The sequence below is a fragment of the Zea mays genome, chromosome 9, assembly GCF_902167145.1.
Source record: "Zea mays cultivar B73 chromosome 9, Zm-B73-REFERENCE-NAM-5.0, whole genome shotgun sequence".
Taxonomy (NCBI): Eukaryota; Viridiplantae; Streptophyta; class Magnoliopsida; order Poales; family Poaceae; genus Zea; species Zea mays.
In genome coordinates, this window is record NC_050104.1 from 44,808,399 (window position 1) to 44,835,509 (window position 27,111).

At 40.6% G+C, this 27,111-nt stretch overlaps 1 protein-coding gene across 4 annotated transcripts; it reads right to left on the minus strand.

Annotated features, from left to right (window-relative positions):
- Window positions 1-1,092: 1,092 nt before the first annotated feature.
- Window positions 1,093-11,169, minus strand: LOC118473306 (uncharacterized). Of its 4 annotated transcripts, XM_035962527.1 has the most exons (14): window positions 6,823-9,278; window positions 6,441-6,737; window positions 5,502-6,365; window positions 5,248-5,411; window positions 5,026-5,170; window positions 4,689-4,939; window positions 4,404-4,607; window positions 4,231-4,323; window positions 4,055-4,153; window positions 3,628-3,975; window positions 3,231-3,509; window positions 2,905-3,141; window positions 2,779-2,821; window positions 1,093-1,346 (listed from the first exon to the last, which is right to left on the minus strand). In XM_035962527.1, the coding sequence occupies exons 3-14, from the start codon at window positions 5,545-5,547 to the stop codon at window positions 1,333-1,335; spliced, it is 1,923 nt and encodes a 640-aa protein (XP_035818420.1). In that variant the 5' UTR covers window positions 5,548-6,365; window positions 6,441-6,737; window positions 6,823-9,278; the 3' UTR covers window positions 1,093-1,332. The 4 variants fall into 4 exon arrangements, with proteins under 4 accessions (XP_035818420.1, XP_035818421.1, XP_035818422.1 ...); XM_035962528.1 differs by lacking the exons at window positions 5,502-6,365; window positions 6,441-6,737; window positions 6,823-9,278 and adding exons at window positions 9,307-9,399; window positions 10,345-11,169; XM_035962529.1 differs by lacking the exons at window positions 1,093-1,346; window positions 2,779-2,821 and having other exon boundaries at window positions 2,996-3,141; window positions 3,407-3,509; window positions 6,823-9,277.
- Between the last annotated feature and the right edge of the window lie 15,942 nt (window positions 11,170-27,111).

Here is a 27,111-nt window from a genome sequence, read left to right on the forward strand (position 1 = left end):
TCGTGTTCGAGTCCATCCCAGAGTGTCATACCCGAATTTAAGAGTAATCTCGAGTGCGTCTCAAATGTGTACTAGGATCAAGTCTCACACATATGATGACTCAGTACAGAAAACAATGTCACATCTTTATTTTATAATAAAAGTTCTATACAAAATAGCTAAATACATTACATCATATGGCGCAACGATCCTCCATCACCATAGTTGACTAGGAGAGGACAACCTAGACCCTTCCGTACTTGTTCTTGACCTGATGTAATTATAGCAAGGGTGAGATCACATACGTTCATTGCTCAGCAAGTGTGGGGAATAATGTGTATGAGCTCACTTACGGTGAGGGCTCATGTGTAATGTAAAACTTACCAAGAATAATGGTTGAGGCTAAGCATTGTTTTTAATAAGTTGGTCAAAATTTTATTAGCAATTACTAAATGTAAGTAGTTACCAACCCAATTAAATAATTGATCATAATGATGAATAAATCCCAGAATGCAATGCAAATGATATATTAAGTTTAATTTCATAAATTACTCATGTGAGGGTCTGAGTCGCTCATGACCGTGAGCATGGCTGATATACTAGTTTTACACTCTCTAGAGGTTGTACATCTTTACCCATAAGTCGTGTTACCCATTTGCCAAGGGATCACGACTTCCCATTCATCTCTATCGTGGAGACGAGGCAAGGTCCCACTACGAGGCCTTTACAAAGTTCCACTAGCTTAAAAAAATCACTACGGTTTTGTTGGAAAGGGCACTACACCACAACCCAAAATCTGCAACTTACTGTCAGTCGCTAAAAGCTCTTTTAGAGTCTTACTATCCGTCGCTAAAAACATATGCCGACTACACACATCCGACGCTATAAGTGCCGTCGGGATAAATCTATAGCGACGAACAACTTTTGCCGACTGATCATCTAGCACTAATTAAACATATGCCGACTGACTTAGATATAGCGATGCACGGTTCATTAGGAGTTACGCTGACTAATGATTAGACGCTAAAAATGCTTTTAACGACTGTCAGTAAGTTGCATAACATATAAACTACAACAAAAAAAATAGAATTCATGTTTAACTACAACAAAATAGGATTCATGATAGCAGCCATTATATGTTTAGCTACAACAAAATAGGATTCATGATAGCAGCTGTTACATGTTTAGCTAACCAAAATCAGGACTCAATCTACAAAATGATTCATCTCTGAGTCTCAAACAAAAAATCCTACATATAGCAATGCCATGTCATGACATGTTTAGCTACAAATCAGGACTCATTGTCTACAAAATGCTCTGTCAGTCTCTTGTTTGTCCAACTGCAGCTTGCCTCTAGTGCCATCCACCTGCAATCCAAAGATTACATTTGAATAAGTTGCCATCCACAATGAATTTCTAAAGCAGAGCGGATCAGCCATATGTCCATTTTTTAACAACAAAATGTTGGTCTTCGAGGCCACAAAAATGCAGAGCAACATTACCAAAAAAATGTGTGGGTCTTTTATTATCGTGCTTAATCTATGATCTTATTGTATCACAGAAGTGGGTGAGTATGAACAGCTAGCACATAAAGCAAGGATCCAATGGATGCAGATTTTTTACTTGCCTCAACTAATAAAGCTATATATATGAGAGCGAGAGATAGAAGAGACAAAACATTCATGAGTATGGTCAGACAGATCGACTTCTAGACACTGCAGAAATTACGAGAGTTAAAAAAATGCGCTTGGAGGTTCAACCAAAAATGCACAGACCGGTTCCCAGTTTTAGCCGGGGTGATCGCTTGGAGGTTGAACCAAAAATGCACAGACCAAAAATGCACCAGTTCATCTGTTTGCTGTTCAACCAAAAATGCACAGACCAAAAAATGCACAGACCGGTTCAACCAGATCACTGCTAACACAGCTTGATCAGGGAGTTCGGGGTTCAGTCAGTTTTGGTGATGGCTCTCGGGTGAAAATCCAAGGTATGGGTTCTGTAGTGATGCAAGATCACAACTCTGGTCATAAGGTACTTTACTGATGCTTACTATATTCCTGAGATGAAAAGTAACATAGTAAGTTTGGGACAATTAGAGGAAAAAGGTTTTACTTATGAAGGGGGCAATGGGAGACTGTGTGTATGATCAATAACACAAACTGCTTATTTCTGCTCCTAGAACAGCGAATAGGTTGTATATTGCAAAATTTGGTCCTAGACTGTCAGTTTATTTCTGCTTATTTCTGCTCCTAGACTGTCAGTTTATTTGCAAAATCTGAAGAAAAGTCTTGGCAATGGCATGCAAGATATGGACATCTAAATTTCAGGGCTCTGAATGATTTAGGCAGTAAAAACATGGTTGAAGGCATCCCAAGTATCAAGAAGGTAGAGCAGGTGTGTGATGGTTGTGTTCTGGGGAAACAACATAGAAAACCATTCCCACAGGTGTCGAGTTTTAGAGCCCAAACAGGATTAGAACTGGTCCATGCTGACTTATGTGGAAAAATTACTCCAAGAACTATAGGGGTGCATTCTAGCAACCAACGCGAACTGAAGTTTGAGAACGTACTCGTGTTCTCGATCTTGCAGCGCAAAGGTCTCGAAAATCTGCATCTATGCGCCTAGCTTTAATATAGTAGAATGTGGCTTGTAGAGAAAGAGAGAAAGAAACAACAAATAGAAGCACTACACATTGTGGCTAGAGCTGAAAACATACATGCACTATATATACAAGTGAGCTGAAAAATCCAATACTTGGAATGAAGTCTCATGTAATAGGTAAAGCAAGTTTGAGCATACCTCCAATACCTTGGGGTGATCCTGATGCCTTGCTAATCTTCATCTATCATGAATACAATTTTAGATTGTTTAGTCACTCATCACATATGCAAAAAGAAGAAGCAAAGTACTAGAGTAGTTCATTACCCTCTTATAAAGCCAAGCAACTGACATTTGATGAGCATCGGCCATCGTCTCTACATAACCATAAGGACAAGGCAAAATGGCATCCCTTTTCAATACAGTGTTCACAATAACTTCACAATATTCTTTCCCAAGAGGCACACCTCCCAGCAAAGTGTTAGGATTAGTTGAAACAATTGTTCCCTTAGCCACAGGTTGCTCAGGTCCAATAATGGCATATAATATTACATCCTTTCCAACCTAAGGCAAAAAATAAATTTATTAGAATTGAATCAATCTATGGAACCATATTAAATCATAATTAAAAACATGAAGGATGAGACTAATACAAGTTCATCATGTTGAATGCGAGAGGGGGGCTCATTCCTTGGTGGGACTGGGTGGGCTAAACTCGTAGTGATGCACCGTCGAGGATGCTTTGGTGGGACTGCACCTATAGGACTGCTTTGATGGTGTTGCACTGTCGGGGCTGCACCAACAGGACTGTTTTGATGGTGTTGCTCACCATCATCACAGTGATGATTGATGTGATTTTCTGCACAATCTTCATCTTCTACAAATTGAGCGTCATGGTGCGCCTCCACATCATGCTCTTCATACCTTCGGCTCTACAAACATACAAGAGAGAGAATACATAAAGAATAAATCTGCATAGGGTACAAATATATTTCACTAGCATTGAACTGAACTCCATTAGAATGTAACTAAGTTGTTGAAATACTTTACCCCATTCTGTCGTGAATTTGAACCATTATTTGAAATGAGTTCCACATCTTGCAATTCCCTTGCCACCCTTTCCTCTTGCATTTGCTGCTCCAATTCAGTTATGCGTTGTTGAAGAGCTACTTTCTCACATTCAGCCTTTTTACGGGCCAAACCTTCCATCTGCAGTCTTGTGGGTGTGTAACACTTCAACCCTGGGGTACCAACATCTTGGGGAGTTGGTCCTAAACCCAAAGCACGAACACGTCCTCTTGGCTCCTTTTCTCCACAAGCAGCAGCAAATGCATCGCCCTCTTGAATTGTTCTTTGCTTCAACTCTGGATGGGCTTCAACTATGGCTTTCAATTTATTCTAAAAAAAGATGAATAGTTACAATACTATATACAACAAGAATTAGAGCCTACAATTCTTCTTCGAGGAATGAACTTACAATAATTGGTTCTGCATGTCTTGATGGAACTCCATTTTTTCTTGTATGTGTCTTGATATAAACCCCATCTCTTCTTGGAGAACGCCTTAGTTTATTAGCCTGCAAGTTTTGCAAATTTCAGCACTGAGATATCTACAAACTAATGTTTTAAAAAGTTCATGGAAAGTTTCACATACTAGTTCATGCGCAGAACAAGCAAAGCTCTTGCTGCCTGAAGTGTGATGATTTCCCACCTTTGAACGACATTCTTTTGCTATTTCTGAGCGAGTCTGAGTACAAGGTACATAGTGCAATTAACTATTGAAGAGCAAATAATGCGATCTCAATGGGAATATTAGTTTATACTTACTTCAGATTCAGATGACCTCCAATATTCTATGAGAAACTTCCAATCATCATCATTAACTCTACCTTTATGTCTTTCCTTTAGGTCTGCATCTGATATGTTTTCATCAAAAAATTGATGCTTTAATGTTGACTTAAAATCCTTCCATTTCCTTCCGGCGCTATCCATAAACCAACTGAAGGCAGCATCATCGATATCATAAATTTTCTATTTTTTCATGCAAAAGTAGCCAATTAGTGTATATGTGGGTAATAATGTACTAATCATCAAAGTAGGATAATGATATACCTTCATATCTTCCCACACCTCATACTTCTTTTGAGGATCCACAAGTCTCCAGTCAGAACAACCAACTGATAATTTCCTTCTCACATGGCAGCCAAGAGCACTAGAAAACCTTCTACAATTGTCCCCAATAGGCTGACCATATTTATTGAGTTCTACTTTGATTTTAGGCATGCTGGGCTTCCTTGCAAATATTTCATCCAATCTAGTGATACCCCTTCCTTTCCTCTTCTTTTCTGCGATGTTGCGTGAATCTATTACAAGTAATTTAAAATATGAGAAACTTGCTACAATACATGCTATAACAAGATACATATATATATCATACATGGTACAATACCTTCATTATCACATAAGAAATCTCCAATTGATTCACAACCAAGGTCTTCATTAATTTGTTCATTTCCATTTTCAACACAATTCTTTTGTGGCCTTGCACGCAGATTGTGACCTTCAGTTGCTACATCACTAGTGTTATGAATCCTCTGCAATCATTAAACATGGTGTAAAAAGATGTTTTGAAATGAACAAATCCTATTTGAAGAGAATATATATACATAACCTTAGTTCTTTTTGTAGTTCTACCATGTTGATTCATATTGCTCAAAGTAGGGATATTAAGAGCTTCCAATCGCCTTTTGTTTTCTGCGATGGTTGCAAGTCGTTGTTCCTCGTACTCGTTAAGGGAGGCATCCTTATCCCTTCTTCTTCCGCTTGCCATCTTTCCTAAAACAAAGAAGAAAGAGTACAACAAAACAGTGTCAATGAACTACTAGCAAAATAATGTAGCTACCCATGTGCATAGATAATACTTACTTTGTAGATTTTTTTTTAGATTTTTTTGGATCAACAAAGTAACCATCTATATCTCTTCTAGTAGTGGGGACAACACCATTAACAATATCAACAGTTACATTTGCATTCAGATCAAATAATGGCACAAATACTCCATTATCAAAATCGGTATGCTCATTATCCAAATTATCCAAATCAAACACATCTCTTGGTTTAGAGTGAACAACAGCAGCCCACTCAGTATCAACTGGATCTGGAACATAGTACACTTGAACTGCTTGTGATGCTAAAATGAAAGGCTCGTCAGATAATTTGTCACCTGTATTGAATAAATGCTTAAAGTTCACAGTTGTGATGCCTAACCGATCAATTTTGACCCATTTGTCTTGCACACGGTTGTCAACCCAATCACATTTGAAGAGCACCACATTTCCTTTATGGTGATAGTTTAGTTCAATAATTTCCTTGATAATACCAAAATAGGTTTTCTTTCCTATTATAATGTTATCATTGCTGCCCTTGTCAAAGATTGTTGACTCCGCAACCACAACAACCCCACTATTTTGAATAGGTCTACCCTCATCATATGATGCTGTGTGAAAGTTGAACCCGTTCATGTTATAGCTACTATACTTATTTGCAACCGTCATTGGTGATTTAGCTAAAATTTTAATCTCATCTTGTGCTTCCCCACACATTTCCTGTACCTATGGGATTGAAATGCCACTATTAATGTGTGTGCAAAATAATCTCAAAAGACATTTGGTAAGAATTATCCTTATACTTACATGCAACCTAAACCACTCATGAAAGGATTCATGCTGTAAGCGGTTGATATCTCTTTTATTTCGATGACCAATTGAGGACAAATAGTGAGCATGCTTGCTGCAAAGGTCATCTTATCACTTTAGCATACAAAGAAAAGCGATCATGTGATGACAAGAGATATAGATAACTTACTCCAAGTAAGGGGTTATATTGTCGTAGTTGAACAAAACATATCTATGAGCTTGTAGCCATGTTTTATGGTCTAAATTAACTAAACACTTCCCAGCCAATCCTTGGCCAATGGTATGGAAGAAAGGAGTTGTAGTACAATCTTCGTCATACTCATATCTAACTTGATGGTTCAATTGAGTCTCACCATGTAAATAGCGAGCACAAAATGTAAGACACTCAGTAAACATAGACCATTCCATAATTGATCCCTCACAGTGACTCTTTGTATGAACAGAACCCTTCAATCTCATTAGATACCTATTCACATAAGTAATAGGCATGTTGAAAATGTTACAAAAATATTGTGTAAAAAATATTGTGTACCATGATATCAAAAAATTACCTCTCTATGGGCCACATGCTACGAAAATGGACGGGACCAGCTATCCTTGCTTGGGTAGGAAGATGTACCATCAAGTGTACCATGATATCAAAAAATGAAGGCACGAAAACGGTCTCAAGAAAGCTCAGGGTTTCAGCTATATTAGCCTCAAGCTTTTCCATATCGCTTATTCGAATGACAGGTGATGAAAGTTTCTTGAAAAAATTACTTATACGAATCACTCCAGCACTAACTATTTCTGGTAATATTTTCCTCAATGCAAGCGGCAACAAGTCTTGTAGAATAATATGGTTCTCATGACTCTTAAGCCCAAATATCTTTCTCTCATTAACATGTACATTATGACGTATATCGGATGCATAACCCTCAGGAAACTTCACACCTTTAAGTACTTGACAAAATAATTTCCTCTCATCAGGACTCATTGAGTAAGGTGCAGGTGGTAAATAAAATTGGTCTTCAACTTTAATAGGATGAAGATCACTTCTAATACCTAAAGCTTGAAGGTCCAACCGAGAATTCAAGTTATCCTTTGATTTCCCATCAGTGCCCATGAATGTATTAATTAAGCTTTCGCTCACATTCTTTCCTATGTGCATGAAGTCAAAATTATGTCGCAACATTAAATCTTTCCAATATGGTAGCACGAACCAAATAGATCTCCTTTTGAAAATGACTAATGGTTCCCCTTTCTTGCGTCTCTTGCTTGTTGGTTTCTTCCCGGATGGGTCCTTGCCAAAAATTGGATTAAGATGTTTAGTGCACTCCAATATTTCCTCTCCCGATAGTGGAGTAGGTGCTGCCCTAAACTCAGTACAACCAAATTTGTCAACATCAAATCTAAATGGGTGGTTTTCATCCAAAAATCTGCGATGGTCCATATAGCAAGTCTTGCTACCATTTCCAAGTCTAAGTGAACTCGTGTAGTAATGGCAATCAGGACATGCTGCTTCACCTGATGTGACAGATCCAGATGCATATCCTAGGCCAGGGAAATCTGTAATAGTCCATATTACTGCAGCTCGCAGCTGGAAAAACTCACCCTTTGAAGCATCATAGGTTCTAACTCCATTAACAAACATATATAATAAATCATCTACAAGTGGCTGGTAATAGACATCCATGTCACTACCAGGACTATTTCGGCCAGGAATCAGCAAAGAAAGGATGAAATTTGATTGCTTCATGCACATTGAAGGGGGGAAATTATATGGAATACAAATGCCAGGCCAAACACTATAGCTAACATTCATGCTCCTGAATGGATTAAAGCCATCAGTTGCAAATGCTAGACGAATATTTCGGCTATCTGCTGCAAACTCTGGATGTTTTCTATCAAAGTCTCGCCATAAAGGTGAATCTGCAGGATGCCTTAGCAAACCATCTTTTATCCGGTGTTCATCATGCCATCTTGCTAGACCTGCTACTTTAGGGGTCATGAATGGCCTTTGGAGCATTCTTGTTATTGGAATGTAGCGGAGAACCTTTCTAGGAACCTTGTATATATGTTTCCCATCTAGACTCTTCCTTATTGATTTCCAACGTGAAACCTTACATTTTGGACATGAATTCAATTTTGCATTATCCTTCGAATAAAGAATGCAATCATTTTCACATGAATGAATACTATTGTATCCAATTCCTACAGATTTCACCAATTTCTTAGCTTCATAAAAGCTCTTAGGTAATGTTGAACCCTTAGGGAGTGCATCATTAAGTAGATCTAGTAGCAGGTTCATAGATCTATCAGTCCATCCTCCAAGGAGTTTGATGTGAAGCAATCTAACTAGGAAACGCAGTTGTGTATATTTCTTGCAATTAGGATACAACTCTTTTCTGTTTTCTCCTACCAATTTTTCAATGGCCGCTAGCTCATCACAACACCCAATAATGGAACTGTTGTCCTCAAAATCACCTTTATCATCTAAACCAGCAGCTAAATCTCTAAGCAAACCAGATATGTCATCATCTTCGTTAGGCTCCTCTATAACCTCAGCATCGTCATAGTTCCCATGATTCACGGAAGAGCTAGCTTCTCCATGTAAGTTCCATATCATGTACCCTTTAAGAAACCCATCACATATCAAGTGCTCACGTACTTCACTTGCCTCTTTCCAAAATGAGTTGACACACTTTCTGCAGGGGCATAAAATCTTACTTCCTACTGCTGAATTTCTAAATGCAAAAGCTAAGAAACCATTCACTCCTTGCAAATATGCCTTGCTGTGCCTACAATATTTTTATGTTAAATGACATTTTAACCATGTGTGTCATTCAATTTGTGAAACATGGTTTGTACCTAGCATCATTATCGATCCATGTTTTGTCCATCAACCTTTGTATAGGGGACCAGATAGCTTCCAAAATGAAAAATATCATAAGAAATACAATAATCATATAATTTTATATATCTTTATTTATGTCCATGCATATGATATTCAAATCCACATGTTATGAAAAAGATGAATAGAAAGACAATCATACCGTCACACAAGAGCTTGTGCGGGTTCTTTCACTTTTAGCCTTCTATTGAAATAAGAGGTTGTGCTAGCACTAGATCAAATGTAGATTCAGATGCTGCAGTGTATGAATGGATTAAATTAGATAAGTGCACATAAATGAGATAGTAAGCTACAAAGACATCATGGTGGTTCCAATTATTAGTCAATTTTTTCAGAAACAGAAACTAGTTCAGTCTTATTGATAATAAAAAAATGAAATTGGTTCAGCCTTATTGTTTACACAGAATCTTGTGAATCCTTGATATCTGAAAGCAAGTGCTATTTCATATTACTAGTAGCTTGCTCGTGCCTTGCGCGAGTCTTCGATCGATAGGTTTACAAAAATAGCATCGCTTTAGATATATAGGAACAACAAAATATGCAGTTTCTAATTAAATTGGTTCGATCGATAGGTTGTTCGCTCGCTCCCATATGCAGTTTCTTTACGTCTTCCATTCTAGACAAATGTGCACACTAGCTAATAGTTTCTAATTAAATTGGTTCAGCCTTATTAACAGCTAAAAGTGGACACTAGCTAACAGTTTCTAATTAAATTGGTTCAGACAAATGAAAGCTAACAGTCCTCGTACCCAGAAACTAATGAATGCATTCAAACTCCATAAAACGCAGCAACTCCACCAAGAATTTGATGAATGCATAAAAAATTTGAGAAACAAAAAGACATGTCGCAAGGGCCTCCACTGCTGCCCATCTGCCATTGCGGAAGGCTGTCGAGTGCACACAACATCTTTATATGGTCTGCATCCCCACACATTTCCATGAATTAAATGTGTCAACATATTTCGTTTGTAAAGCACACAACAAATTTTGTAAAGAAGCACATGGCAGATCTACATGTCCATGGTCTGCGTCTCGCAGTGGAGACAAAACTATAGTGATGTATGCAGTTGTTGGGAATGCTAAAGTTTTAAAATTCTCCAATAATCTACCTTGCACAAGCGAAAATTCCCAATATACATATCTATAGCGTTGGAGGGGGAGAAGAAAGAGAGATTAATACCTGTAATATGTCTTGCTAATGAAGTGGTGATGATGTCTTCTTCCTTGAGCGCAACTGCACGCACCCCTGCTGGAGCTAGTGGCTACCGGTACAGCACCCACCCAGACCTCAGCACGTGTGCCGTCCTTATCCAAATATCGCCCTTGTGCCCACACCGGCGCTACTCCGCTCTTGCCTGGCCCCTGCTCACGCACGCTCGCCGCGCGCACAGGGCACTGCCTCGCGGCCGTGCGGTCGTTCAGCGGCCGGATTGGCGCGAGCTCCACACGCCTCCCCAAACACACACGGCTGATTTAGCAGGATTGGCAGCGGTGGCTAGGTGTGGGTGTTCCTCGGCGGCGGCGGCTATTCATGGTGCGGCGGCTGACTTAGGGTTCTAGTCTTGTGAAAAGGTGCAGGTCCTGTGACTAATTTTGCCCGCCAACAATTGTCATGTCGCGCGCTAGAGAAATTGCCCAATGCTTTTTATGCCGACTGACGGTACAATGCTATTGCTGGTTATTGCCGACGAACGAAGCGACGCTATTCACATATAAATATAGCGACGGATATTCTGTTGGAATATAGATATATACCGACTCACCATCTGTGACAATTTGTAGCGACTGACAGTTCGATGGTATACCTCTATTTATAGCGACAGTAGTCCGACGCTAATTTAGTGTTGTGGTATAGTGGGGGGCAATATAGGAATCTCTCATTCGAAAAGTCATCACAGCATGATCGACCCGACAACCTCCCTATACCGAGAACTTTCTCATAGTGTGGTTGCCCCTTTCGGGTAAGGTAGTCCTACACTACCTTTCCTAATTAGTTAGCCAAGGAGGTCCCATACCACCCTCGTGGTATCATTGTTTTCTCGAGTGGTTCTCCATGTTCCAATTAATACAATAATCTTATCATGAACAATAATTAAGCCAACAATAATGTTAAAAGCATGATCATAATTCAGATATAATATTAATCCCAAAACTAGGTAGAGCAGTAGCAAGACTACCAAATAATTCATCTGTATGCAATGTGTAGGGTGACAAAACAAGGTAACATATTAGGTCCCGTCAATTTAACCTAAGCATGCCATGGTGATTATCAAAAACATAAACATTATTAGGCCAAAGAATGTGATCAAGGACACAACTTGCCTTTTACTTGCGATTCCAGGTACTTCCCCAAGTTTGGGCTTCGGGTTCCTCATGATCTCGCTTCTACTCATAGCAATATATACAAATAAGCAAATAATGGATACAATAACATTACATCAAAACATAGGAACAAAATGTGTATTCATATTCTATGTGTCCATACCAGATCTAAGGTTTAAGAACCACTAAAATCAAAGGTAAATGGAGGAGTTATGAATTAATTAAGCTTTTTGGGATTATTTTTGTACTAGAAATTGATTTTCGGAATTAATTTATATAAATTCAAAAATCATGGGACTGTGGGTTCTAAATTTTCAAAGCTCAGGGTCTATCTTGCAAGAATTCGGACCTAGTTGTAACATTCTCTGCATAAGGAAGGATGGTGGGTAGATTCAATAAGAGTAGAGGGTCTCTTTATAAAGATTGGCTCAGCGGGATAGGCGGGGACGACCTGGACCAACCTGATCAGATTCGACGATTGTGGTGTAGGGCGCAAAGGGGTATCAGCTAATTTAATCATGATCTCTCTTCCCCAAATCAACGATCAAGATTACAAACCGAAAAGGATACTCTAGAGATCTAATCCTAGTCTCATGCTCAACGATCAATGTCTCATATCCTACCAACTCCTTCTTCTATCGCTGACCAAACACGGTGGTGCCTGCGCTCTCAATGCGGTGGCGGCCATCACCGGCACCCGCACCCTAGCGCCCTGATGCCCGAACTCTACTGCGAATGAGTGCTACATGAAGCAGATAATAAATCGAAATGAAAGGAAAGGGTCTCACCAACAGCGAGGGTAGCGATGAAGTTGTCCACGATGCACAGAAGTTCCACGGTGGTGCCGTCGCTACGGTGAGAAAACTGGCCAGCACAGAAGGCCTCTGCAGCCATAAGCTCCCACCTACACAATCCACACGTGCTAGAGCATCCCCTTGACCTCTTCCTAGCCTCTAAGCGGCGACCTGGGTGACTTGCGATGTCAGTGGCCTTTCTCTCTCTCTCTCTCTCTCTCTCTCGACTATCACCATGGAGGCACCACCCAATCAACACACCGGCGACATTTGATTTGGGGATCAGCGAGGGGTTGCGGAGCCCAAGCTTTATAGCCCCTTCCCTGGCTGAATCACCAACCCGGCGAAGATGTAACAGACTCCAGCTAGTGATTTGCTCGGTGGTTACGAGAGAGGGGGAGAAGAAGCATCTGGACAACAGGGCCCACTTCTCAGTGATAGCCAGGAGACAAGGGTGTGTGGTGGTGGGCTGACCAGGTGACCCCACCCGACAGCGACAGAGATACGTGTGCGAGACAGCCATGGGTCGGACGGGCCGACACCTCTGTGCACCGCAGCAATCGAGCGTCCACACGCGCACGCGGCGAGATTCCTTGATAGGGTGGCCCCACATGTGTGATATCCTGGCCCAAGGCTTAATAGAATTAATAGAGTATTCATATCAACAAGGTGCATCTTCTTTTTTAGAAGCCTATCTCGAAAGAACCTCCAAGTTAAGTCATGTTGGTCTGTGGGGACGATATATGATCCAAGAGAGCTGCCAGGAGTAAGTACCGCTGGTCCAGGGATTGGACGGGGTGTTACAACATGACGGTGCTTGTACTGCTGTGTCGGGCAAGCGGTTAGCTAGGCTGAGGAGAAGGGTTTTGGCCCAACATGTTTTCCTTCTTTTTTTCTTTTTCTCTTCTTTTCTATTTTCCATTTCTGTTTTATGTTTTAAATATTCAAATTCAAATTTGATTTTCAAATTTAAATATGAATGCAACAATACAGGAAACCAAGCATGAGATGTGTAATTATGTATTCTATTTATTAATTGTTCCTTTAACCATTTAAGTAAACAATCCAAATATGTAAATTATTCATTTTAAAGAAATCATTATTTTGATTATGTAGTTTAAAAGTTCATTCAAAATTCAATATTTATTACTAAAAAGGTAATGCATATCTTTGTTAAGAGTTACCTTAGCTTTGAATATTTTAAAGGTGTGTTTCTAATTATATATAGCTCATGAAGAAAATAATCTACTCTAACAAATCAATCAGAAAGTCCTGCTTTTATTTCCTTTTGAGATTCTAATTAAATTCTAGTTTCGAAATTTCAAATCTAAGTTTTGAACTGTCAAACTTTTAATATTTTCATTTATTTACTTTAGAGAGGTAAACTTTATGAAAGCAATCATTATTAGAAGACATTTGCTCTCAGCTCTTTTTGAAGAATTCTCTAAATCCTCAAAGTGTGATTTTGGGTGTTACAAATTCCCCCCTTAAAAATAATCTCATCCTCGAGATTAGTAAGAAAGGGATGTAGAAAGTTTTAGATTTTAATTGGTTCAAAAATCTAAAGTTTTTTTGTTCAAGTCTTTAACACAAATTAGCAGATGATTAGGAAAGCATGGGTATCTTTCATGTATGGCCATCTATTAGGTAGGACTCTATATGGCTACGTCAATGATAGGTTGTGGTGAGAAAGGTTAGGGTAAGAAAAGCTTTAAACTAGATGATGGATCTTGACTCATTTGAAGATCTGGATTAACTCTTTTCTTCCTTGACGAGGTTGATCTCTTCCTCCTTTAGTCTTGGTGTTACCATCTGAGTTATGGACCTATAGTTATGATAGTTGGGGTACATGGGGTGGGTAGGCCAAACAGGGTTTACTTTGCTTTAAGGTTGGGATAGGTGGATTTAGGCAACCTATTAGGTAGGTTAGGTTGTTGTTCATGGTCGAGTTGATCTAAGCCACCAATTTTAGGGTTAAGTGAACTTAAGTTAAAACATGTTTAGAGGAGTAGGGTATAATCTATTTCATTAGTATTAACTAACTTGTTAAGTAAGTCACATTATCTTAAATCGACTTAAGGTCAGATTTGGTTAGGTTAGATTAATCTATTAGGTTAGGACTCCTATTACTTAGGTACAATTCGGTTATAGGATTCCAAGGTGTGAAATCCTCTTTTGGCTTTAAGAAAGAAAAGGTGAGAGTAATCAGAGTAAATAATAAAGGATGAGAAATGATTAAGGGATGTTTAGAAAGAATCAGAGTAGAATTGGAAAGTAGGTAAGGGTTTGTCCAGGTCTATCTAGGTTACGTCACACAGTCAACATTGCTCTGATACCACTTCTGTCACACATAGAGTTAAGGGCTACCCCGGGTGCGTCTCAAATATGTGCTAGGATCAAGTCTCACACACATATGATGACTCAGGATACAGAAAACAATGTCACATCTTTATTATATAATAGAAGTTATGTATAAAATAGCTAAATACATTACACCATATGCCGACAATGATCCTCCACCGTCATACTGACTGGGAGACGACGACCTAGACCTCTCCGAACATCGTAGCATCCTTCATGCTCCTCATCTTGCGGTACCTGTTCTTGACTGTCACACCTGGGTTTCAGGGGTCCAAAACTCGGGCGCGAAATAATCACCATGTGTGCTGGGACCAAGTCTCACACATATGATGAATAGTGGTACAGAAACAAATGTCACATATTTACTATTGTTGGGGACTTGTTCTCAAATGCTATGAGTTAAGAACAAGGCAACACAAAATGTTAATGGTCAAAGTCCTTCGTTCTTCGAAGCATTATCTCCCTTAGGATATAATGATCTTCAGACGAAGGTCATGAAGGACGTACCTTCATCATCACAGAGTATATTAATGGAAGTAGAAGCATATGAAACATGAGAAATAACATGAATAATCATATAACACCATTAACATTTCTTTATTATATTATCATTAATGAACATGGACAATATTGAATTACATTTGTACCTTCGGCTTGATAGAAGGTGAAAGTCCAAGCGTGACGCACAAGTGAATACAAGTCAGCGTGAACTGTAACGGGGGTACTGTTCATCTATTTATAGGCACAGGGCGCATCCTATGTAAAATTACATTCATGCCCTTTATGTTTACTATTGATTAAGGACAATCTATCGAGGACTAGATATCATTTTCCTCTTTAAGTCGGTTCCTTTTTCTGCTGATGAGCCAAAGCTTCCTTGCGCGTAGCTTCGGAACTGGTTCAACCTTCGTCCCGACCATGCTTTTCATATTGTGTACAACTTCATTCCGAGTCCGAAGGTTCCTGTACATATATCATACTTGGGAAACATTGTTAATCATGTTTCTGAGGACCTTCGCAAGACGAAGGCCCCCAACAGTAGCCCCTCGCAGTAATAATTTGTTATAACAACAAATTTAGACTGTGACGTGAACGGAGGCCTTAAGCCGAAGGTCCAAAAAAACACCTTCCCTTCGCTAGAATAGCGACAGACAATGACAGACGGGGTCCGCCAAGCTGCAAAGCGCTAGGCGTATAAATAGGAACCCACACCGGCAGCATTTGATACGCCATTTCTGCCATTTGTGTTTTTATCTCAAACTTTTAGCTCTTGTTCACTAGCTTTTGTCTGATTTTCAAGCTTTTTGAGCTTTGGTTTAAAGACATGTTTTCACCATGTCTGAGGAGAAGAAGATGTCTGAGGAGAAGAAGATGACTGAGGGGACGAAGATAACTGAGGACACAAAGCTATTTGAAGAGAAAAAAGTTGTGGATCCTTTCATCGCTGGGTTTTTCGAATCCATGGCAAAAACAAACACAGAAAAATTACAAGAGAAATACTGGCGGATCTATCTGAAGACTCCAACGACAATGATGAGTATGATGCACAAAGTGGAGACAAAGATTCTAAAGATCGGTCGTGGTGACCAAGCCATACCATCTTCGGAAAATCGACTATCAAACAAGTCATGTTGATGCTATGAGAGGGAGATACTTCCGCGACATGACTATTGTGAGGGTTGGAGGAGACAACGATGCTCCTACTCCTGAAGTAAATGAGGTGGTTATTTACCGAAGCTTTTTGAAAGCAGGGCTTCGGTCCCCGTTGAGCAGATTCTTGGTTGAAGTACTGAAGACGTTTCAGATCTTTCTTCATCAACTTACCCCTGAAGCTATAATCAGGATGGGTTTGTTTATTTGGGATGTGAGAAGCCAAGGATTGGAACCAAGCGCAAGGTGTTTTTGCAGCATGCATGAACTTTTGTACGAGACGAAGGCTATCGGCAAGGAGCAGTATCACAACAACTTCGGTTGTTACGGATTCATTGCTCGATCCAATGCAAGCCATCCAGTTCCTACATTTCGAAAAAGATGGCCTGGGGTCTGGATGGAAGAATGGTCTTATGTCAAGAATGATCAGATTGAAAGAGAGGACATTAAGGAAATCATCCAACGCCCCATCTGGTCTCGTTTCGGCCTTCAGAGGCCGAAGGTGACAATCGATCAGAATGACAAAGCATGCCAAAAGGCTTTTAGCAACGTTTGTGCCTTCATTGGCACAAGGGATATAGTTCAAGAGCACATAGCATACAGAATATGGCCACTTGTAGAAAACTGGGATATGTCGAAGGATACTACCGCCGAGTCAACTGAAGGTGGGTTGGTCTGATTGAAGTATACCTTCAGATTCAGAGACCGGTTTGATGAGCCAAATGATGATTGGCTAAAAAGTATTGAGGCTATCAGCGCCGAGCTACTTGGAGCATATAGCAGAGTCGAAGATGATGCCTTGTCCGCAGCTTTCGGGGGGCCGGGGGAAGAAAAGATTAAACAAAGTATTTGATGCCATCGGCTTCGTATACCCTGATTATCACTACCCACTGCGAAGGCAAGAGAAGAAAAGAAAAGTTATCGCTTTAGCCGCCACTGCTGTGCCGAAGGGCAAGAAGATGAAAGTCCTGACCCACCGGCCGCGATACATTGAACCGACCGTGGTGCCTGAATTTGGCGAAGGAACCTCTTCAACTGCCGAAGTAAAACAAGCTGCTCCGACTGCGCAGAGCGCCGAAGAGCCAATTGTAGTGCCGAAGGTGCCTACAGTCGGGCCTACCGAAGCAAAAGATGGTGCGGACGAAGAGCCGATAGTGGAAAAGGTATTGAAACTGCCAGAAATTCTGAGCCCATCAGCAGGGGCAGAATTGCCAAAGGTACAGAAAATTGCTGCCGCAACTCCCAAAAGGAGAAGGATGGCCAGCGTACTAGACGCTGTCATAGAGACCACGAAGGCCTTAACTCCTGCTCCTACCAAGAAAGCTGCTGAAGCTGCCAAAAGCCAAGTCGAAGCCGAAGCTAGGCCTTCAGCGCCCACTGAGACGAAGGCTGTCGTGCCTGAAGATAAGGTGGGTCAGCAAATTTCAGATACCGACAATACAACAGAGCAAAATATGGCAGAAAAAGCAAAATCTCATGTCCCCGAAGCCCTAACTGAAGATATTGATTACATTGTTCGACATGCTTCGGGGAAAGAATTATCTGAAGAAGAAATCTTGGAGGCCAAACACTACGCCCAAAGACTAAAATATCCGAAGGGGGCCTTAGTGTTCAATGGTACTAACGAGGATGATTTCATGTACTATCTCCCGGATAACAAAGAAATATCCGTTTGCCGGGAGATAGCTAAAAGTGTGAGATTTCCAAAACTTGAAGAACGTCATTCGGTTTTGTCGAAGGATGATCTTGCTGATAGACTGGCGTACAATAGTATAAAGGTATGGAAGTTGACCTTGAAGTTGGGAATAAAGTATTTTATTTGTCATGCTCAATTCTTTCTTCTTTTTTGTAGGGCTTAATTCTTAACAACGCCTTGAGGGCACAAAAGAACACCGAAGACGAAGGCTGTACAATAGCCCTTAACAACCTTCGCTTAGAGGTGATTGAGCTAAGAAACGAAGGTCTCAAGAAAGACAAGATTTTGATTTCATTGGTAAATAAGCTAAAAGAAGACGAAGCTCAATACAAAGCTCAAGCCGAAACCCAAAAAGCTGAGGTTGAAGACCTTCAGAGACAATTGGCCGAAGCTAATGAGAGGTGCGCACTCGCACAGGCTAACCAAGAGACCAGTGAATACTGGAAAAATAAGCTAGAGAAAAATGTTGAAGAACTTCGCGAATCCAAGGAAAGGTGCTTTAAGAAATCCTTGGATTGTGTGAAGAAATTAAAAACTAGCTTCGCCAAAGTGGGCGCCTACTCTGCTGAAGAAAATTTAATACGAGGCGACCCCAAGGGCGTTGTTGAATGGATAAGTGGAGAAGCCGAAGCCTTCGAGGAAATTTTGAGTGATCACGGGGACATTTGCGCGTTTTTCGGTGCGCGGGGAATCTCAGCTATTCTGGAGAAGGCCGGATGTGATCACGTTAAGGCCATAGCCTAGGCCGAAGCTACCTTCTCCATAGATGATACGAAGGATCCTTAAGCCGAAGCAACTTTAATGGGCGGGAAGTTTTATAACGATGTTTGGGTGAATGGTGGCCGAGAGCTGGCCCACGAGATTATAAAAAAGAATGAAAAAGACACCCACAATGCCCGGGCTGAAGCAAAGCGAGCTGAAGAGGCTACTAAACGTGAAAGGCGTATAGGTATTATCTTTTGGTTTTTTAGCTTCGGTACTTGTTTTGTGGCTTCGAACTAATCGATTTACCTACTTTAGCTGAACTATCCCCACCACCGGAACCGTTCGATCCCCTAGCTGATCCATAAATGAAGGAATCACTGGATATTATAAGCATGGAAGACTCCATTATTGACGACGTCGTCGATAAACTTTTGAACGAAGTTGCTGAAAAAGTCCTTAGAGAAGAATACATTTTATTGTATAATATTTTGAAACGCTTGATGTATGGAACAGTGGAATGAATATTAGGCTTCTATTGTAACAAAACTATGTGACATTTGATGTATGTAACATTGAATCAAATATGTAAATTATTGTAATTTATTTCTTTGCGATGCATGAAATTTACACACATACCGTTTTGAGCCTTCGACGAAAAAACATCTTCCCTTCTTTTCATGCTTCGTAAATAAAGTGATCCCTTCTTATGACAAGGCTGATAAAACTGTATTTCCCGAAGCTTACTTCGTGCCTTATCACATTTTCATTTTAACGAAGCATTTGCCAAAGATTGGCTTCGTATTTGATTCTTGTGCCGTTAATGCAATATGATGTATAATGTAATGTTATGCGAAATGATGTGATGACATGATGCAAAATGATGAGGATGCCGAAGACACACACCCACACGCCCACACTGGAATACACAAGCTCTGCATCACCTTAGGAACGACTTTTGAGCTTCTTCACCTTCTATTTCGGTGATATAAGTTCTGCATCCCCTTAGGAACGTCTTTTGAACTTCTTCGCCTTCTATTTTGGCAGTATAAGTTCTGCATCCCCTTAGGAACGACTTTTGAACTTCTTCGCCTTATATTTCGGCGGTATTTGGCTCTGCATTCCCTTTGAAACGACTTTTGAGCAGAAAACTTACACTGCGCTCCCTTAGGAATGACTTTTTGTAGCTTCGTCAATTTTGGCTCTACATTCCCTTAGGAACGACTTTTGAGCAAAGAACTTACGCTGCGCTCTCTTAGGAATGACTTTTGCAGTTTCGTTTATGTTGGCTCGCATTCCCTTTGGAACGACTTTTGAGCTTCGTAAATCTGTGAAGAAGATATATTTCATTCTGGTACAGGCAAAATCATTACAAGAAATTAAAACTAAGTTTTCATTGCTCGTTCCTTATACAGAAAGCAAAATGGCATAGAAAATAAAAGTATTTCAGAAGTAGGATATTGCTCAGTATATGTGCTTTGATTCTGGTACAGTGTTGTTGACTGTACGAGCTTCGGACTCCTCCCTGAAGTCACGTTGTTGTTGGGAGTGCTGGCGCCCTTCTGGCTGCTGGCTTCGGGTATAAGTAGGTTGCAATGGTGGTGGCGGTGGGAGCTGGGGCCAGGAAGCTTGTGAATGGCTTGCCGAAGCAACAAAAGCTACAGGTTGATTGCCCACATATTCTGGTATGTAAGGAGAGTGGCACAAAGCAGTATGTAGGACCTGCTTCGGCTGATTCTGCCGGGCTTTTGCTTCGGCAATCTCTTTTTACTTCTGAATGGTGATCTGACATGTTCTTGTAGTGTGGCCCTTGTCCTCACCACTGAATAAGCAATAGATTTTCCTCGGCTGATCCCCATATCTTCCTTCGAAGCCCCTGTCGCCTCGGCCCCTTGGAGCTGGTGGCCTGAAGGAGCTTTGCTGCTGTCCTGAAGACTGTGAGCTGTGTTGTGGCCTCTGAAACTGGCCTCCTTTATCATCGTTCTGATTGGAGCTGTGGATTGATCTGACATGCCTAGGGTGGATTCTTTCTTCGAAGCCCCTAGTCATCTCAGAAAATCTATAAGCTTCCTCACTTCTTTGGCGGAAGTCATTATCAGCCCGGATGTACTCATCCATTTTCTAAAGCAGCTTCTCCAGAGTCTGGGGGGGTTTCCTGGTGAAGTATTGAGCCGTAGGCCCTGGCCTAAGACCTTTGATCATGGCCATAATGACGATTTCATTAGGCACCGTGGGCGCCTGTGCTCTCAGACGTAAGAACCTTCGGACATATGCCTGAAGGTACTCCTCATGGTCTTGAGTGCACTGGAATAATGCCTAAGCGGTGACTGGCTTCGTCTGAAACCCTTGAAAACTGGTGACCAACATGTCCTTAAGCTTCTTCCATGACGTGATTGTCTCTGGCCGGAGAGAAGAGTACCATGTCTGTGCCACACTTCAGATTGCCATGACGAAGGACTTCGCCATGATTGCGGTATTGCCCCCGTACGAAGATATAGTTGCTTCGTAGCTCATCAGGAACTGCTTCGGATCTGAGTGCCCATCATACATGGGGAGCTGAGGTGGCTTGTATGATGGGGGCCATGGGGTAGCCTGCAGTTATGTTGATAGAGGAGAAGCATCATCAAAAGCAAAATTTCCATGAGGGCCCGTTTGTTTCCCTTCATTTTAAGGAATTGGAATTTAACTAATGCAATAGGCTATCTTTTTAGAATGTGACATTCCACAACTTTCCAAAATGTATATATATGCCTATCTCAAATTCATAGGGACGGGAGATGGAAATTAATTATATAGATTTACATGTTACTTTCTAATGTACAATTTATAACACACTCTTCTACTTGTTTCTCTATAACATAAATATAATGTATAACTATCTATCTGATATGATTTAGGATAACATATTAATATATTACATAAATAAATATATTAACTCAATTAGTTTTGTCTAAATTATAATTATTAGAATATAATTCAATTCCAACGAAACAAACGGGGCCTGATGGAAATCGTCATACCAATCATCATCATTGTAGGAATTGTCTTGACGAAGCTCTCTTTGTGGAGGTCTTCGGTCTTGGTCATCTTGAGTAAGATGATGTACTTCAGTAGCTTCATCGATCTTCTTCTGTAGATCGGAAAGACGAAGTATTTTCTCTCTCTTCCTTTCGACCTGCTGATGGATAGCTTCAAGATCCCATATCTCCTGGTCCAGCTCCTCCTCCTAGGGTGTTGGACTTGTAGCCTTCCTCTTTTGAGTTTGAGCTTCGCGCAGTGTGTCCTGGTTGACGTCCAGTGGCTGCAGTGCAGCCCCTAGCCCTGAAGAAGTTTTCTTCGGCGGCATGACGAAGGTCACGGCTTGCCGAAGTTGGTCGATTGAGTTCACCTGAGGTGGGCGCCAATGTTGGGGACTTGTTCTCAAATGCTATGAGTTAAGAACAAGGCAACACAAAATGTTAATTGTTAAAGTCCTTCGTCCTTCGAAGCATTATCACCCTTAGGATATAATGATCTTCACACGAAGGTCATGAAGGACGTACCTTCATCATCGCAGAGTATATTAATGGAAGTAGAAGCATATGAAACATGAGAAATAACATGAATAATCATATAACACCATTAACATTTCTTTATTATATTATCATGAATGAACATGAATAATATTGAATTACATTTGTACCTTCGGCTTGATAGAAGGCGAAAGTCCAAGCGTGACGCACGAGTGAATACAAGTCAACATGAACAGTACGGGGGTACTGTTCATCTATTTATAGGCACAGGGCGCAGCCTGTGTAAAATTACATTCATGCCCTTTAAGTTTACTATTGACTTAAGGACAATCTATCGAGGACTAGATAGCCTTTTCCTCTTTAAGTCGATTCCTTTTTCTGCTGCTGAGCCAAAGCTTCCTTGCGCGTAGCTTTGGAACTGGTTCAACCTTCCTCCCGACCATGCTTTTCATATTGTGTACAGCTTCATTCTAAGTCCGAAGGTTCCTGTACAATATCATACTTGGGAAACATTGTTAATCATGTTTTTGAGGACCTTCGGAAGACGAAGGCCCCCAACTGACAGCACTTAGAGGTGGGGTGAATAGGTGATCCTGTAGAAACTAAAACTTACAGCCACAAAACTTGATTAAGTGTTAGCACAATGGAATTAAGCGGCTAAGGACCAAGCTCTTGTGAAACACAATGGTCGCAAAGAAAACAAGCACAAGAGACACGATGATTTATCCCGTGGTTCGGCCAAGTATAACACTTGCCTACTCCATGTTGTGGCGTCCCAATGGACGAGGGTTGCACTCAACCCCTTTCAAGTGATCCAATGATCGACTTGAATACCACGGTGTTTTTCTTTCTTTAACTCTTCCCTGTTTGCGAGGAATCTCCACAACTTGGAGTCTCTCGCCCTTACAACAAAGATCAAAGTGAAAGCACTAGAGTAAGGGAGGGAAGCAACACACACTAATCCGTAGCAATACGCACACACACAACCAAGACTTGAGCTCGAATGAATCGCAACAAGTTCACCACTAGAACGGAGCTCAAATCACTAAGAAAGTCAATCAAGTGCGTGGAGGCGGAGTGTGAAAGATTAAGAATGCTCAAAGTATGCTTGGGTGACTCCTCCATGCGCCTAGGGGTCCCTTTTATAGCCCCAAGACAGCTAGGAGCCGTTGGAGGCATTCTTGGAAGACAATTCTTGCCTTCTGTCGGGTGGCGCACTGGACAGTCTGGTGCACCACCGGACATCCACTGTTCATTGTCCGGTGCAGATCTCCTTCCATTCCTGGCGCAGCCGACCGTTGGATCTTCGGGCTGGTTGGCGCACCGGACAGTCCGGTGACCCCAGCCGACCGTTGGCGTGGGCCACGCGTCGCGCACGGATTGCGCGGCCGACGGTTGCGCTGGCGGCCGTTGGCTCACCGGACAGTCCGGTGCACCACTGGACAGTCCGGTGAATTATAGTCGTACGCCGCCGACGAATTCCCGAGAGTGGTCAGTTCGCTAGAGCTCAGCTTGGCGCACCAGACACTGTCCGGTGCACCACCGGACAGTCCGGTGTGCCAGACTGCGCTGAGTCTTGGCTGCTCCAGCCAACTCTTTTCCTTTTTCTATTTTCTCTGATTCTAGCACTTAGATAAATATATTAGTACACAAAAACCAATGTACTAAGTATAGAACCATTCCTTCTTGTCGATTTGCACTTCATCCATCATTTGGCATATAATTACACACTTAATATGTGTTGGGCACTTAATCACCAAAATATACTAGAAATGGCCCAAGGGCACATTTCCCTTTCAATCTCCCCCTTTTTGGTGATTTATGCCAACACATCAAAAAGCAACAAATGGAAGTGCAACATCAATGCAATTGAGAACAAAAATAGTCTTTGACAAGATTTGACATATTTGGATCGTTCTTTGCCACCACTTGGTTTGTTTTTGGAAATCAAAATTATTTTCCTATTTCTAAGTTAAACACACATGTTTAGACTCAAAGAGAGATAATCCAAGAGTAAAAATGATCAAGAGCCAAAAACTCCCCCCTTTTTCCCATAATCAAACATTCTCCCCACAAGAGACCAAACTTTGACAGTAAGAGTTATTTTGACAAATCAAAAGTTCTACTCTACTCTTTTTCACAAGTGGTAGCTGATCCATTTGCTTTGGCCTTATTTTCTCCCCCTTTGTCATTAAGCACCAAAATGGGATCAATCTTGGCCCCTTAACCCCATTGCCTCACCAAAATTGTCAATTAAGAGTAAAAGAGGCAATAAGAGCATGTAGATGAACTTGGAGTAACTTACCCTCACATCGGAGTGCAGTGGAAGTCTTTCATGGTCCAAGTCCACTTTTCCCTTTCAATCCACCTTTGAGACTAAGTTAAGTAAACTCAAGCACACGGTTAGTCTCAAAGGGTCAAGTTGTAGCATTTCTCCCCCTAAATATATGCATCATTCACACATGGACTTGTGAGGTCCGGGGATCTCTTGCACAACTTGAGCATCATAAATAAGCAATAATATGTATAAAGAAACATGATCAAAGACATAAAACATATGTATGCTATAGATCAATCAAAGTTATGCGAATCTAAGACATTTAACTCACTACGCAGCCTGCAAAAGGTCTTCTCATCTAGAGGCTTGGTAAAGCACTACACGACGGTTCACTTACAGCGACCTACGGTTGGTTGCTAAAACGGCCTTCAGCGACCTATGGTTGGTCGCTAAAAACTTTTAGCGACCCATAAGGATGGTCGCTGTAAGTGCCGTCGCTAAAGCCTTTAGCGACCGACATCTTTTTAGCGATCGACCGTCCGTTGCTAATATTGTATATTTAGCGACCAACCATGGGTTCCTGTACTATAGATTTAGCAACCAACCATAAGTCGTCATACTATACATTTAGCAACCAACAGAAAGTCACCCTTTTTACAGTTGTTATTAATAATAATATACATTTAATTAAGCACCACAAATCACAGATTTTATACACAAATCATAAAGACATACACAGTTTATCAGTATACCACAATCATAGACCCATCACATAAACACAAAAGTACCACAATTATATATTCACAAAAGCATCACAATTATAATATCACTAGGTATGTGCCCGTGCGTTGCGACGGCGTAAAATTATTCGATAAATGTTAGTGCACAACGATTACGTAGGTGCTTATGCGTTGCTACGGTGTACATATCTTGTTTAAATTGCTGCATTTCAAAGGAGGTCCTTGTTTCTCTTGATGAATAACAGGCTCTATTGCAACATGTGAAGTAACTACATCCATTCCATAACATGTCTATGTGATCGCGGTTAAGCATCAAGATGTTTGATCGGATGCATGCTGTATTGAACATGATTTGGAAAACCATCTCTTCACGATCCAGATCCTCATACAAATGGTTACACTCTAGGACAATATCACCTTGGACATGAAATTGAAGGTCTATTTTCATCAGCTCACCTGCCCAAGGTCAGAAATAGTCAATTCCTTTCTAGTAAAGGTTAGCAAGGAAGATATAAAAGAAATCAAATTTTATGTTTCAAGATATTTATAACATGTGTGATATTATATAAGACATCATTAGCTAACAGCTTAAAAGCATAACAATGAGGTTGCTTTTGTTTGGAGTTGAAAAAAGAACTTTTGGAGTCTAATCAGGGGGCATGAGTGGATCTGGGCCGTATATCCTGAATATTGGACGGAAACCACCTTGACCATGAAAATTTGGAACCATCATCAAAATAACACAATCTAATGTGAGGGCTCTATCAGCTGGAGGCCACTCATGCATGACCTTCCTCGTTGAGATAAAGCACAAATATCTCATTTGAGAAGGCATGGGATTCAGAGGTGAAATCATCTCCAAGCACCTGAACCTAATGCAATGATAAAAAAATTGAAACAAAATATCTCATTTGAGAAGATCTATTGCAATGCCTGTAATTTGAGCGTCGAAATGGTCCCCTTCCATCTCTTTCAGGGAGAAGCAGTGATAAAAAATTGAAACAAAATACAATAATCTATGAGTCAAAGATGCAAAGCAAGTGTAACTCCATGTAGCTACTCATTGTACATGTACTATTGTTATCATCATATATGTTCACTCTTAATGAAACCAGTCAAATATCATGATCAGAGACTATAGAATTCAGGTACTATAATTTTATACTAATTAGAGTTGTCTTGGCAGAAGTTTGTAGCTGCCCTTTTTTCGTTAGAAAAATTATTTTAGTTGTCATATGTTGCATTTATTTTTGTTCACTTGTCTTAAGCGTCTATTTCCTATGACTTGTTTGTTTGAATATGGGTCCAGGCTAAGCTAATTGCAGCAGATTCATATTTAAGGAGAACCGTAGTGGGTGAATATAATTTATGATGGATTAAGAAAACCTAAGATGTAATTGTACGCAGAGTATTGAAGAGGTAGAACTAAGGGCCAAGCCTTTTGTCTATTTTTTCCCTTCTCTTTGAAAAGAAAAATGAAAACAAACACAAGCTGACTTTATTCATTTGATTTTAGGCAAGGCCATTGGGGTGTTTGCGTATGTGGCTAAAATACTAATAAAAGCACACTCTACACTCACCTTTTAGCCACCTTTAGAATGTAGTTTCTGCATATTGCATCCTTCTGAAATTTCTTTGGCCTACTATAATGGCTGCTACAATGAAATTAATTTGGTGGCCATAAGTCACCAATAAATAACTGTACTATGGACATGGAAACTGTTGCTGGGAAGTTTCAGCAAATAGAATGAGATCATTGTCCTACCATAGTAGTATAGCACAGATCAAACATAGTAGTATGAACAAAATTTAAAAAAAATACAAAAATACAAGGAGTTCTCAAAGATTAAGTTGTGATACAGAAATAAAAAATAACACATACTAGTATAGCA